Here is a 15,797-nt window from a genome sequence, read left to right on the forward strand (position 1 = left end):
TCAACTTTCCATATTAAAACTTCATCTGTTTCAGAAGTACGGTAGCACTTTTAGGATCCTTCTTGTACTACTGCATTATATAGTCTTTTAACTTTGCTTAAGTAGAAAACATCTCTAAGGCAGACAGTAGGTCTTATTTTACTCATACTCACTACATGATATGCATAACCTGTATACTCAAGTACTAGCATTAACTTTTACATACACCTCTTGGGAATTCTGTGGCTCATAGGTTCAGTGACTATCCAAGGCATACAATCATGGCAGAGATGGGCCTTGACTCCCAATCCTGTTTGTGTTGGTGGGTGGCCACATTCCACTGCTGCCGTAAATATTTCTCGGTGGTATAAATTGATTCTGTTCACTCTCATAAGCGTATACATTACACTGAAATTTTTCTTGAATTGTTTATTTCATCTTTTCCTGAATTATAATCCCAGGAATGCCAATCACTCTGTGATACAGTGGAAACTGAAGCATTTTCAAAAAGTATATTATGCTGACAGAGAAGCCCAGGGAAATTTAAAAGTTATAAACAATCTCACAATTATCTTGATTATTTTGAATTCCCATTGGTTCCTGCATTTCTGGGAGACAGCATTTTTAGGCAGCATTTTAAGAATCAGCTTTAAGATGAACGCACATTATTCCATTAACCTCTTCTTTTCTGGTATGAAAATTTAGTACCTATTCTTTATGCTTAAATTTGAATTTGTACCTTCAAGTTACAGCCTATTTGAATGCTATGTCCCCATATAGGCTACCTTTAGATAACCAATTTCAATGTCTTTTGCAGATCCTGCTTATAAAAAATACATTGTAAATTGAAAACGCTCTGCCAGTGGTTAACACTGCCCATGAAATACCTACCATATGAAGCAATGCCTAAAAGCAGATGTCTTTTCTGTCTGCCCAGGTGGCTGCCTACTCTGCAGATACACACAGCCCAGCTGGGCTTTACTGCATAGGAGTCTCTTAAAAACTGAGGGTTCTCTGGCTCCTTTGCTTGCCATTTCCACACCCCATTGACTAAGTCGTCTTCTAGAGCTCTGTGTTCTTTCACCCTCAGCAAACAGGTGCGTAGCATAGAATACTGAGGACCATAAGCAGAAGTGCCATTTCTCACACCTGGATGTGTTCTTCCTGTCCCAGTTAATGGGTCATTTGTTACTGGAGACAACATAAAATAAAGATGGTTCACATAGTTATCATATTTTTATCCAGTTTCCTCCAGCGCTCAGGATTCGTGACAGTATGAGTCAACTAGGATGTCAATGTAACATTCCCTTTGTCATTACTCCTTCATATAACAGGCACTTAGGAATTTAGTATTTGGCTTTTTTTTTTCCCCTTGCCTCCACGCAGGCCATTATCAGTGCAAATCCTAATTCCAACATTCCCTAGCTGTGTGAATTTGGACAAGGTGTTTAGCCTCTCTGACTCTGTTTTATAAATGATAAAACATTTATCATTTGTAATGATAAACATTTTGTCATTATAAACATATCACTATAAAATAATAAACATTTTATAAATGAAATAACAGTCAATCTGAACTCTCAAAGGATATTTTGATGAAAAAAATGTGTGTGCCAACTTTGTCAAATTACTTTCAGGAGTGAGAGCAAACTATTCAACATTCAAAATATAATTAGCAGTTTCAGACCATCTACAGACTGTTACATTTATCACTACTCTAGCTTTTTTCCAGTAGCCAGTGGGGAGTGGATATTTGAGTGTGCCTGACATTTAGCCTAAGGGCTCTAACCTCTGTGATGCTGATGACATTGTTTGAGAAGCTGGCCATCCAATCTCTGCCAAGTTTAGTTGCACCATCACCAACAAGTGTGGATGTGCTATAGAACATCTTCGAGCTTGACCTATATGACATTCCTCTTCAGCCTCCAAATGAGCATGCACCTGATTTGACTCTTCACTTGTTTGCTAATCAGTGGATAATATCTTGACCAAGTTAAAAGTAAATGTGGGTGTTGGGCATTATAAGGAAAGCTTGAATATGACCTCTAAGTAAACTTTAGTGGGCATGTTGGCCAACCTCTCACTAAGGCAATAATTTGATTGTCTTCAATATTTATTAAGTAGCCTATTTTGCGTCAAGCGCTGCACACTGCCTTGGGGATATAAGAAAATGTAATCTGGTCATTTTTCATTGGGAGGTTAGAATAGTCACTAGTGTAAGCTTGAAAAGAATAATCTTCAGCATAGAGTTGGCTCTAGCTGGAGGCCTCCAAGGTTTTTGATGATTTAGGGGTTTTCCAGAGGACTAAACCTGGTGTCTTTTAAATGTTCCTGGTCCTTGGCCATTGCTACATCACCACAAATTAGGTAAACATTCAGACTGTTAGGCCCACCACCAGATTTCACATGCCTCACCATTTTCTTGGAATGCCACTGGTGTGATCTTTTCTTTATTGTCTTGATTCTTCCTTTTCCTTAACACTCATTGTAAAAACAAAAATCTTACGGGACTGTTGTATGGAATTGAGATTTAATACATAAAGAGCAAAACAAACAGCTATCTGTGGAGCAATGGATCTATAGCACCACCAATGTAATTTCTGATCATTTTAATAACAAGGATACAAACTACAGCTAGGTAAAGGGGATGCAGCCATTTCACGTCTGGCAGCTCTTGGTCCTGTTTAAGAATCTTGAGTCTCAAGGTCACTAGCATTAGTTCCAGGGTGTGGCAGAAATCTGATTGTTACTTTGGTTACTTAAGTCAGGTAGAAGTACAAAGGCCAAACGGCATATCCTTTCCTCCAAACGTGAAAAACCCATTGTGAGAAATGGAGTTTAGAGTTGAAGGGTTAACTTAACAGGGTTCCCTTGAGCCTGCAGCCTTAGTGATCCAGAGGTTGTAGTTGTTTCACAGTTCAAATGTCCATGATTAAACCATTGCAGTTCATATCTATCTACTTTCTTATATACTGCTTGGTCAGCCCTTTGGATTTCATTCCCTTTTCCCTTGTTCTTCCCCTCTCCTCTGCATGTCCCCAATTGTTTATTGAGCTTCTCATATGTGTTCGACACTAATCTAGGCGTTGACGGGTTATCTGTGATCAAGCAGAATCTCTACTTTCATGAAACCTATTCTAGTGGGAGAGTAAGATGGTTAAATTTATAATATAATGTCAAGAAGTCATTTTGAACTACATAAGTATTGGGCATGTTTCCTTGTTCAAAAAAACAAAGAATTCTAGAGAGTGTCCCAATACCCAGAGCTGGGTTTCTACATGACACCTGTAGCCTGAGAAGTTTGGACCTTTAAAGGCCCAGACCTTGAGTTTATTGTTTTCTGAAATTAGAAGATACAGTTTCCCAAATGTTAGCTGTGGTCTTCAGAGCAGAAGAGAGCACAAGGTTCCCAGGAACCACCCCCTCCCCACCGCCCATCTTATGCAGCTAATTCAGCATGGACGCCATGAACCATACCCAAACCTTCATTCTAAACTTGTAGGCAAACTCTGAGAAGCTCTGTAGTCTGTATGAAGAGCGCTTGAATGAAGCAAATGCAAAACTAGATGAAGTGACACAGTTGGCAAATGACCTGAACGCACAGAAGACGAAGCTACGGAGTGAGAAGGGTAAGTAAACGTGCTGCTTCGGTTTGTGAGTGAGCTCAGTCCCAGCAGCCTGGTGGAAGGACAACTGAGATGATCAATCGGTCACTGAAATGGAGTGAGAGTTTGAAGATTCTAGGGGAGGAATGCAGCCTCTGATTTAACCTTGTCCACAGATATGCCCTTGTCTGGTGAGGGTTACCTCTGTGCTGGTTTGGGAGGCTCTGCCCAGCTCTCCTTCACGAAGAAGAAAAGAAATATGCAGTTGGATGAAGGAACTGTCAAGATCAAAGAATGGCAGAGCTGTTCACACAGCCTACAAGACATGACTTTTTATAATGTTGACCTCATGGAAGCAGGCATCTTTTTCTAATTTTCAGTAATAAACCCATACTTTTTTTAAACACCCAGTGAAAGCCATAATCTGTACAATGGCCTACAAGGCCACGTAATTGGGCCCCTCATTATCTCTCTGACCTCTTCTTCTACTTTCCCTTCTCTCATTCTGCCTTGACTATGTTTTTAACACACCAGGCACACTCCCATTCTGGGGTCTTGCCCTAGCTTTTTCCTCTGCCTGGAATACTCTAATAATTCTCCAGAGACTTGAAGATGAGGGTTAATCAAACAGATATCCGGGGGATGTCAGTATAGGCCTTGTTGAGAAGGTGACGTTTGTTCTCAACCATTTTCTCTCTGTGCCTTTTTAAAATAGTTTTTAATACCTTCAAACAAACTACATGCTTGACATGATAAATGTGCATATTTGTCTATCTCCATCTGCAAGAATGTAAGCTTCCTCTAAGCTTTGTTTTATTCACTGATGTATGTCAGTCCTCTAGAACAATGCCCACCACTTATTGGTGCTACACAAACATTTGATAAATGAAAAGTAGGAAAATGTCCCACGGTTTACTCTCTACTATGAACTACTAATGATAGTTTTTTTGTGTGTGTGTTTTTAGCAATTTCTTTGGTTTTTTTTCTTTTTCAATTTGTCATAAGTTTTTTTTTTATCTTGCATATTTAGTCATTTATAATGGCTGTTTCTAATCCATCAAGTAGAGGAACAATGGTTTACTTAACCTTGCCTTGTAGCTTTAATTGTTTCTCTGCTATGAACAGCATGTGGCTAGATGTAATTACATTATTTTTAGGAGTATGTTTTCAGAGATCACATTCCTAGGTCAATGAAAATAAACAATACTCTTGATGCCCAGAGACACACACTTTAAAAAGGGAATAAAGATCATTTAGACTGTATGACATCCTTCTGCTGGTGGGTACCTGTTTCTAGAGGCTAAATCTAGAATTAAAGCTAAATTAAAATGGGCTGGCAAAACTAACTATAAACCTAGAAACCCAAAAGAAAGTGTTGTGGGTCCTAGCAGGGACACTGAACAGGACTCTAATAGTGGGCGCAGGGTGGATGACACTTGGCCTTGCTACAAGACCCCCAGTTTGATTACTGTCATTTAGGATGTAGTCTGTGGATGCCAGAGTCCAGTGATAAGACTGGAGAAAACCCATATGTCGGGTCCTGAATGATGTGCTGTACAACATTGTTGTGATGGGCCCTGCCTACCTCCCCCTAGCTGTTGGCATTAATTTTCCACTCACTTTTTTGATGAGGAAATTAGTGGGTAATGAGTGAAGTGAAAGTGGGTGTGAGGTGATAATTCCGCTCAGGATGGAGGACCTTTTCTTCCTTCCTTTAATTCTTATTTTCACCTTTTGGCTTTGTGTGAATTAAAATTTAAGTATATACCTATCCAAGACTTCCCTCCTGTCACTGGGTCTACGCTTCAGATTTTTTGCTGCTTTTTTGCCACTACCGCTAGTCTCATGCCCTGCCCTGTCAACATATCACACTCCACTTTCCAAGCAAACCAGAGGTAAATGTGATGAAATAAGCCATGTTAAGTGGGTCCCTGTTCTGTGAGATACGTGATATGTCAGTCTCAACCCCCTGGTGGATTGGCATTTCTTCAGACTCCTTTTCAGTACAACATTGTCACCCAGAGATTTTCGGTTTGGTCCACAGAACACTGGTGATCATCAAGACCCTTGTAGGGGGCCTATGAGGTTAAAGTGACTGCTTTTTAAGTTCTTTTGTGATTTGTATTGATGCTGCAGAAGCAGTGACAATTAAAACTACTGAGGTCTCATCATGCATCAAGACAGTGGCACCACACTGTACTATTATTAATCATTATATTCACTGATATACTGATATACTCACAGTTTGAAAAAAAAAGTCAGTTTTAAGTAAGAATGTCCTTAATGAAGCAGTAAAAGTTAATTTTATTATATCTTGACCCCAATTATATATCTTTTTTAATATTCTCTCTGACAAAAGAGGAAGTATGCATAAAGCACCTCTGTATTTTTATGAAGGTTTAAAATTTTAATTCCAGCACAGTTAACATAGTGTTATATTCATTTCAGGTGTGTAACACAGTGATTGAATGATTCTATACATTGCCCAGTGCTCATCACAAGTGTGCTCTTAATCCGCTTCACCTATTTCACCGATCCCCCCCACCGACACCCCCTCTGAAGTATGGTGTGTGATTAAGTTCTGAGCTGAGCTAGCAGGTTTCCTCAGGGAGCATCCTAGCTACTTAAAAGGACGATTGACCAACAAATTATGTGTATTCTGATTCAGATATTTGGCAGGTATTTTCTCAAAAGTGAACAAAGTAAGCCTGTCGCTTCAAGGAAAACAACTGACATTATTTGTTGCCAATAATAAAATTGAAGCTTTTAGGCAAAAATCAGATTTTGGAAAACATGTATATGCCTTCATGAGCCTGATGCTCTCAATTGTTGAAGACTTTTCTGATGAGATCAGCAGTGATGTTAACAAACACGCTGTTTTCAATGTTGTATGGAATGTGTCAACATTTTAGAAGATCTGTGTAATTCAGTGAACATGTATTTTTCAAATCACCACGTCATGATGTTATGTAGTCATGTGTGGGTGAAAGATCCATTCAAAGTTTAAGCTAGACTCATGAATTTTAAGGTAACAGAGGATCATACTGCAACTAATCCTTGAGAAATTTCTATTTGTTGAGTTTTGGTGTAGTATCAAATAATGGTCACAATTATCTGAAAAGACTATGAAAATTCATCTCCCTTTCCCCATGTATCTACGGTAGGCTAGATTCTTCACATATGTCAATAAAAACAGTGTATTACAGTAGATGGCATTCAGAGGCAAATATGAAAATCAAGCTTTTATTAAGCCAGAGATTTTTTAAAATGTAAAATAATGTCATTTTTCTCACTAACTTTTTTGTACTTTTAGAAAATATAGTTTTTCCTCTTAAAAATGGTTGCTTAGGTAAACATGTTAACACATCATTAATATTTTTATTGTTATTTGAAAATGAATTAGTACAAATTTTAAATTTCTCTTTTAATTTCAAATATGCTATTAAATATAAAATCCACGTAAACAAAATCTCTTTGGGGTCCCTAATAAATTTTAAGCATATGAAGTGTTTCTGAGACCAAAAAGTTTGAAAATAGCTGCTTTAGCCCAAACAGATGCTTTCTTATAATGCTAAGAGTTTTAGAACTTGTTTATAGCAAGAAGTATAGGGGTCACAGGTATGGTGGGCTTTTAGTGTTGCACTAATTACACTATAGAAGCAACTGCCTTTGCCCAGGATTGGCTCAGTATTTGGTACCATTGCTAATAATCAAGGCATTGCTGTCCTATCATCAGCAAAAGAGACAGAGTATAGACTATTGTATAATGAAAATTTCCCCCGTCATGGTCCTATCCTCCACTATTTAATGACTATTTTTAATATTTATTTAGCAGCTAGTCTACAAAACACATTCACAGTAGTGAAAACACATTAGTCACAAAACACATTCATTTAATTTCCATTAACAGTTTTTAAGGATTTTTATTTATTTATTTTAGAGAGTGTGCGATTAGGGGCTGTGGATCAGAGGGAGAGGAAGAAAGAGAGGAGAGAATCTAAAGCAGACTCTGCAATGAACACAGAGCCTGACTCAGGGCTCAATCTCATGATCCTGAGATCATGACCTGAGCCAAAACTAAAAGTTGGATGCTTAACAGACTGAGCCACCCAGGTGTCCTGACAATTTTTTATTATTATCCTCATTTTACAGATGTGACAAAGAAGTTGTAATTACCTAAAGATTATATAGACAGAAGTTGGTAGAGCCACATAAAATAAACAAGGGAGCATAACACAAAAGAATGTGCTCTTCAGGGTTAAAAAACTTAATTAGAATCTGCCTCCACCAGTTACTGGCTATGCACGTTGGTGTCTCAATCATACACAAGTTAGTTGCTGTTTCCCCCTCTTTAAAGTGGGTAATATACTACGAACATGGTCAAGAAGTTATGGGAGTTAAGATGGACAGTAGTGCCTGCTGCACAGAAAAGTTTCAATATACGGTAGCTAATATTACCTATTATTGACCCAAACTTACTGCTAAAAATCAGTTCTTTATCAGGGCTCTTTTGTGCATCCCAGAACAGATCATTGCCATGGTTTTGCTGATGACTGAACTCTCAGACCCCTGTTATATTAAAAATATGTGTTAGGAGTCACTGTGGTTGTCCTTCAAGTGGACAGTTCGTGGGAGGAGGCGGTGGATGGGGAGGCAGGCTGGGATTAACTCACTTTGTGAAATCTCTCTGTAGGAGAGTTCCTGAAGAAGTTGGAAGAAAAGAAAGCTCTGATAAACCAACTTTCCAGGGAAAAGAGCAACTTCACTCGGCAAATAGAAGAACTGAAAGGGCAACTGGAAGAGGAATCCAAAGTAATGCATCTATTATTTCTTGCCAGTAGCTTGACTGTGTGTTTAAAAAAAACAAAACAAAAAAATCGTGCCTGTTGGATGAGGCTATTTATCTCCTCCCATGAAGAGAGGAAAGTGCCCCAGAAGTTATGGGGAAAAAAACATGGTGGACCTTGTATGTGCCAGGAAGGAACTTCATCACGGAAGGCTTTACTCAGTGATGCAAATTGCTTGTCTAGTTTGTCAAACTTTTTTTTTTAAAGATTTTATTTATTTATTTATTTGACAGAGATAGTGAGAGAGAGACAGAGAGAGAAAGACAGAGAGGCGCGCACACAAGCAGGGGTAGTAGCAGAGGAAGAGGGAGAAGCAGGCTCTCCATGGAGCAATGAGCCCAATGTGGGGCTTGATCCCAGGGCCCCGGGATCGTGACCTGAGCTGAAGGCAGATGGTTAACTGCTGAACCACCCAGGCACCCCGTTTGTCAGATTTAGACACAGCAAGCAAACTGTGTATTTCCATTTTGCATTATTATGTGAACAGGAAGTCAGCAAGGCTCTTTATGGATCTTTGATTCTGAATTGCACCAAGAAGTAGAATTAAAAAGAAGACCAGAATGAAACAAAAGGGACTGGCTTAGTTCAAATATTACTTTTAAGTTGTCAATAACCTATACATATCGGTCATTTCTTCCCAAGAGGATATATAATGTTTGTAGCAGGTGACGCCAGTGAAAGTGGCCCTTTAAGGTGAAAATGGAGTGACTAATGTGAGAGAAATTCTCTGAGCTCTGATATTTCAAGCTAATACCTGGTTCGTCTTGAAGGCACCTTGTTACTGACGCCCCATAGCACCTCACTTGTACGTAATCTCCCTGCAAAGGCATCTATTCTGAGGTACAGGTCATGAGACTGTAGATGTCTGTTCTCAGATATTTTATTTTATTCCCTCTACTCTCCTTATTTTCTACATTATATATGCATTTTTAAATGAATCCCATGGTTTGTGCATCAAACATTCTGCCAGATACGTCTCTCATGTTATCTCAATCTTCATATAAGTCCTAGGAAAAAGGTAGAATTATATCTTTTTACATGAAGAAACCAAGGCTCTGAGAAGAAAAATAACATGTCCAAGGTCATACAGTTAGTAGTAGAGTGTGAAGGAATTGTTGCTGGTCGTGAGATGACTTAATTTAGATTTTAGAAGATCTCTCTGGCTGACTTCCCAGTGGCTTCCAGCTGGCCTCAGAGGCCCCTCTGCTTAGCCTCCAGCCTCCTCCTGCGACCTTACGTCATGCGTCTGCTTGCCTCATTTCCTCCCCTCCAGATGCCCAGACCTCTTCTGGGCCTCTTATCCGAGTCACCATTACTCCTGCCAGAGGACTTTCATAGCTGCTATTTCTACTGTGTACAAGCCCTTCCCTTCCCCAAGGCCCTTGGGCAATGATGTGAAGGAGTTAAACATCCTGTATTGTCATTCTGTTTTAGTTCCTTACTGCTGTCAGCATTAAAAAATTTTTTTAATTTGTTTATATGTTCATTTTGTGTATCCTCTCATCCCTTTATGGCTCCTTAGGGCAAAGACTTTTCTTCATCTCACTTACTTCTGTAAACACTAATGCCTTGAACAGGTGCTCAATGAATATATAAGATGGGTAGGGTCACAATTTAAAGCCAAATTTATTGGCTTTCAAAGCCTGCGTCCTTCTCAGGGTCACTGCGTATTGTTGCTCCTCTTTCAAAGCTGCCCAAGGGTGTCTGGCTGAGGCTGCTGTTAACTAAGCCTTGTGCTCTCAGAGCTGCATCCACGGACTGAGAAGATGCTTTTTTCTAATTTGCAGTAAGTACGCGTGAGGGACCGGCCCAGACTCCAGTAGACTAGGTTCTTGCCACTAGACTAGGTTATCTCTTGGGAATGATGGCTCTAGGTTAACCACACCACAGGTAAATGACAGAAATGTTCACCAAACTCAGCTCTGCTGCCTAAAAACCATGGTAGCTGCTACGGCATCACAGGTGGCTCTGTGAATTTAAGTTTATTTAAAACAAAACTAAAATTCAGTGACCACACATTGTACTAAGGCACATACTGAGTGTTCAATAGCTATATGTGGCTATGGTTACCATATTGGATGGTCCATATATAAAATCTTTTCTTTTTTTAAAATAAGGATTGATTGATCGATTGAATGATTGATTGATTTGAAAAGAGAGAGTGCACAAACATGAGCAGGAGGGGCAAAGGGAAAGGAAGAGAGACTCTCCAGCACACCCCATGCTGAGCAGGGAGCTTTGACGTGGAGCTCCATCTCACGGCCCTGAGATCATGACCTGAGCCAAAACCAAGAGCTGGACAGTTAACCAACTGTGGCACCCAGGTGCCCCTAAAATATTTTCATCTATAGAAAGTTCTATCAGATAGTGCTGTTTTAAAGTGATCAGAGATAATGTTCAGAGATTTACATGTGAAATAAAAGATTTTTTCATCAATGAATGAAAAGCTGGACCAAATCTCAGTGATGCTTTTTTTAGTCCAAATAAGATCTCAATCTTAGATAGTGCTAACAATAAATCTTCCTGTCTAAATGATAGGGAATGTTTTTGCTACCTTTGTATTCCCTACTATTTCCAGAACCTGCCAGTTACTGAAGCCCACATAGTCAGGCAGACATTTCCCTAAATAGAACACTGTTCCCTGTTGTAACAGCAGCAATTAGATACTCGATCCTTTCTCATCCCAAATTCTTTCCCGGGTATTATCTTACTAAGTTCAGGTTCAGCTTGAATTTGTGGCAGGTTGTTATTAACCTTATCTAAAAAAAAAAAAGATGTCACCTCCAAGCCTTTCGTTGTTAATGGTAGTGATGCCCTTTTTTAATGTGTGTTGTGTCTGTTAAGTCACAGAGCGCCCTGGCCCAGGCCCTGCAGTCAGCCAAGCATGACCGTGACCTTATTCAAGAGCAGTATGAGGAAGAACAAGAGGCCAAGGCTGAGCTGCTCCAGGCTCTCTCCAAAGGCAGCAGTGAAATGGTGCGCTAGAGAGTGAAGTATGCAGACGACATAGGCCAGAGGACTGAGGATTTGGAGGATGCCAAGTGAGTGGGGCAAGGCAGACCTGAATGCAGAGGGAGTTATACAGCAGAGGATGAGGAGAGTGACCTTGACTTAAAGGCCTCATGTAGACATTGAATTAATCACCACCAAGTGCGTGAATAAGCCCAAGACCAAAGCTGAAGCAGCCACTGCTGGCAAGGAGCACATGCTCTAGTGGGGCTAAAAAATAACAATTATAATAGAGTAATAAGGACTAGAAAGAGGTCCTGGTGAAAGAAAGGAGGCTCTTTCTAGGACACAAAGCAAATCTTCGTAGAAGACGTGACTTGGAGCTAGGGTCTGAAAATGCGCTAGCCCTCAGAATCCTGTACTTCATTTGGAACATCAGAATAGTCGAGTCCAAGTGTGTACACGACATTAAAGTCTCCGTTCTACAACCTGGAGACTACAAAGTGCTCTGTGAAGATGGACAGACATGGCTCGAAACATATCAGGATCTGTCATCATGCCTTAAGGGCTGCAAGTTTCTTTGAAAAGAAGTCACCCTCAGACCACCTCTCAGGTTAGAATATCAGTTTTATAGCCAGCACTCCATAAAGGCTTTAGAAGTCCTTCTCAGGAACTACAGGAGCTTGGGGCCTAGATGAATCAAGACCTGGTACCGGGGTGTAGAACTGAAGCATATTGTTCAGAGGTCAAAGGGCTGTGTCAGTTTGAGAGGAAGTGTCAAGCCAACCCCAGATTTCTAGTCATTAAAGCTTTACTCAAAAGAACGTGTCCCTGGTTTGGCAGCTTAGCAAAACTTCAGAGCAGATCAATCCCGTTCTCTTTAGTTTCAACCAAAATTATTGTTTTTCCGTTCTTCACCTAAATCTTTGAGAGACATGGCTGAGCATTTGCTCAGTAGTCGCTGGGTCCTGTCCCTGGAGGGGTACCAAGTGATCCGTCTCTGAAGCTGCAGTAACTTGAAAAGGGCTTTGGGATGATGGATACTAAGAATACCTGTGGTAGACGTTTGAAAAATGCCGGGCCACAGAAAAGTGGGGCTTTGAACTGAAATGGCTCCTCATATTGGAAATAGGGCACTTGCTTCTAAAGTAAGATTCTTTTCCCCCACATGATGGAAGAATGCAGGTGAAGGTGCCACCAGTCACAGTGTTTGCAGGTTTCTTTGGGAGGGGTAGGAAAGGGGGAAAGCATATAGACTGCTTACCACCACATGGATTTATTGAGCTAACAGATTGTTGTTCTGCAGCACATGACAGCTAAAGAGAAACAATGGACAACATGGTACTATCTGAATACCTTTTCTGCTTTCAACTTATTATTTTTTTTTGAGGGAGAGAAAGAGAGAAAGAGAACTTGTGTGTGAGGGTTGCGGGTTAAGAGGGCATGGGCAGAGGGAGAGAGAGAATCCTAAGCAGGCTGCACACCCAGCACAGAACCCGACATGGGACTTGATCTCCCGACCTTGAGATCATGACCTGAGTCGAAATCAAGAGTTGATTGCTTAACCGACGGAACCACCCAGGTGCCCCAAAACTTAATTGAATATCAAATAAATAAAATGTTGTCTATATTATATTTTCTTTGTGATTCACCCCAGGGAGGCAGAACTACAAAAAAAAAAAAAAAAATCTAGGATTCTATATATATATATATTTTTTAATTGGCTTCACAGGATGATTTAGTCTCGCTGAATCAAACTCACCTGAGACCCAGCTGACTGTTTCTGAATTCCACATTCCCCAAGAATAGGGAGTTGGTTTCTTAATCTTCCACATCTTGCACATTCTTTTACTGAGTAAGAACTTATGGTTGGCAAATGAAGAACAAATGGTAGTTGGTGTGGAAATGTAGACAGCATTATCACTGAAGTGAGGGTGACCAACTTGTCCATTTTGCCTAATGGAGTTGTGAGCTTGCTGAATTTAGCATGGATGGCCCCATGTCCTGGTAACCTCTCAGTCCCTAACCATATGTAGTCACCCAAAGAACAATCCCTATTTTCTGGTACCAATTGAGTATGTCTAAGGTACTTAATATATAATTTATATTATATAAATATATATACATATTATATGTATATAGATATATAAATGTAATTATTTTATAAGGCCCCTATTTAAGTGGAGTAAAGCATCAGAATCTCCTTTTGCTCCAGCTTTATTGTGATGTAATTGACATTTGTATATGTATTGACATTGACATGCTGGGACCAAGTAGGGCTCCAAACTCCTACATACCTTTAAATATGTTTAGGTTATACAATGTGATGATTTGATATGGGTACATATGGCAAAATCTTTACCACAATGTAGTTAGTCAATAAATCCCCTACCCTATGTAATTACAATTTGTTGTTACTATGGTGAGACCGTTAAAGCTCTACTCTCACAGCAACTTTCAAATGTAAAGACAGGATTATTAACTGTAGTCACTAGGCAGTATCTCTTTTTGGGACTCCTGGGTGGCTCAGTCAGTTTAAGGGTCGGAGTCTTGGCTTTGGCTCAGGTCATGATCTTAGGGAAGTGGGATTGGGACTCTGTGCTTGGTGGGGAGTCTGCAGGAGATTTTCTCTCCTCTCCCTCTGCCCCTCCCCACCTCGCATGCACACCCTCTCTCTCAAATAATTTTTTTTCTTTCTCTCTTTCTCTCTTTCCTTCCTTCCTTTCTTCCTTCCTTCCTTCCTTCCTTCCTTCCTTCCTTCCTTCCTTCCTTCCTTCATCTTTCTTTCTTTTGAGAGAGAGACAGAGACAGCGCAAGCAGAAGGAGCGGGAGAAGCAGACTCCCCGCTAAGCTAGGAGCCCAATATGGGGCTTGATCCTAGGACCCGAAGATCATGACCTGAGCTGAAGGCAGACACTTAACCATCTGAGCTACCCAGGCACCCCTCAAATAAATAAATCTTAAAAAACAAACAACAACAAAAAAACCCTTTCTCTTAACATTTAAGAAAAATGAAGCAAAGTTGAGAAGTTACTATGGTTATAAAGCCAGTGAGTAAAGAGTAGTTGTTAGAGAACAGATCCCTCCTGGATGCTGAGCACAGATTAGTTTTTGTAGGATTCCCCCCAAAAGGGGGCTTTATGACCACTTTGGTCTGATGGGCTACCTGTGTGGCACACGTTCATTCCTGAGGACATTTTTCTCTTTAATAATAGTAGATCAGAAAGAGCCTTGGTACACATAGTACCTTTCATCTAAGAAGTGTAAAGAATGGGTAAGAACGGGGTTGCCAGCCTCCCTGCAGGAGATGGGAGCAAGAGAACACATTGCATCCATCAGAAAGCCTCAGGGCACTGCGTTGTGTGGATGGTGGAGGAGGCACTTTAATAAACCACTCCATCTCTGAGGATGCTGGAGGGCCAACAGCAGGGGCTAGAATCCCCCACTGAGAGCTGTGGGATCTGTGAAGTGAGCATAACAATGGGACGGATTTGAGTATGTAAATTTGAGAAGAGCAGCTGAGGTGAAGAAGGAATTCAGAGGAAAGACAGAACTTTGGCATGTTTAGGAGCCACACGGTAAGAGGGAGAGAGAATGAGCAGGAGAGAACCAAAGAGTGTTCCTAGAAAACAATGTAGCAGGGAGATCTTTAAAGACTAGATGTGCCTAAGAACTTTTAACAGCTGCTTACTGTTGGTGGGCTGTTCGGTACAATCTTCCGCTTTCTCCCGCTTCTTCCTGAAGTCATTGGTTAAGTCTGGATTGCTGACAGAAGGTTTAGGGTTAAGCAAATACTTATAGGTTTAGGGATCCCGAGTTCCAAGACCAGGTTGGCAAAGGCTAGGGGAAGATAAAGCGCACCTGGACATCCGGGTTCTCTAGGCACACAGAGGTCATTTGGAGACGTGAGCTGCTCTTGCTTGGTACCTCTCAGCCGACCTCAGTGGCCTCCCTGCTGTGTACCCAAGTGCTGCTGTAATCCAGGACACACTGGGGGAGGTCTCTGAGGTTGTAGCTTCACTTGCTTTTTGCTTGGGGTCTCCCCTTCTCAGGAAGAAGCTAGCCATGCAGTTGCAGGAGGCTGCTGAAGCCATGGGGGTAGCAAATGCCAGAAATGCCTCCCTGGAGAGGGCCAGGCACCAACTGCAGCTCGAGCTTGGGGACACCCTGTCCAACCTCGGGAAAGCCCGCTCTTCAGTAGCCATGCTGGACCAGAAGCAGCAGCACTTGGACAAGTGCCTGGATGGCTGGAAGCAGAAGCAGGAGTCGTCACAGGCCATGCTGGAGGCCTCTCAGAAGGAGGCCAGGGCCCTCAGCACTGAGCTCTTCAAGCTCAGGCATGCCTACAAGGAGAGCACTGTGAGCCAAGAGACCCTCCAGAGGGTGAACAAGAATCTCCAAGGTACTCTGAGCAGGG

The 15,797-nt window shown here is 41.0% G+C and overlaps 1 protein-coding gene across 1 annotated transcript in view; it reads left to right on the forward strand.

Moving 5' to 3' along the window:
- The window catches only part of LOC111146469 (myosin heavy chain 15), a 155,582-nt gene that overhangs the window by 87,360 nt on the left and 52,425 nt on the right, over positions 1-15,797 (forward strand). The window contains 4 exon segments of the mRNA XM_022502027.1: positions 3,482-3,608; positions 8,278-8,396; positions 11,276-11,472; positions 15,433-15,782. Of these exon segments, the coding sequence (XP_022357735.1) occupies positions 3,482-3,608; positions 8,278-8,396; positions 11,276-11,472; positions 15,433-15,782 (793 nt within the window).

Source organism: Enhydra lutris, unplaced genomic scaffold (assembly GCF_002288905.1).
Source record: "Enhydra lutris kenyoni isolate GAN:26980312 unplaced genomic scaffold, ASM228890v2 scaffoldscaffold2, whole genome shotgun sequence".
NCBI lineage: Eukaryota > Metazoa > Chordata > Mammalia > Carnivora > Mustelidae > Enhydra > Enhydra lutris.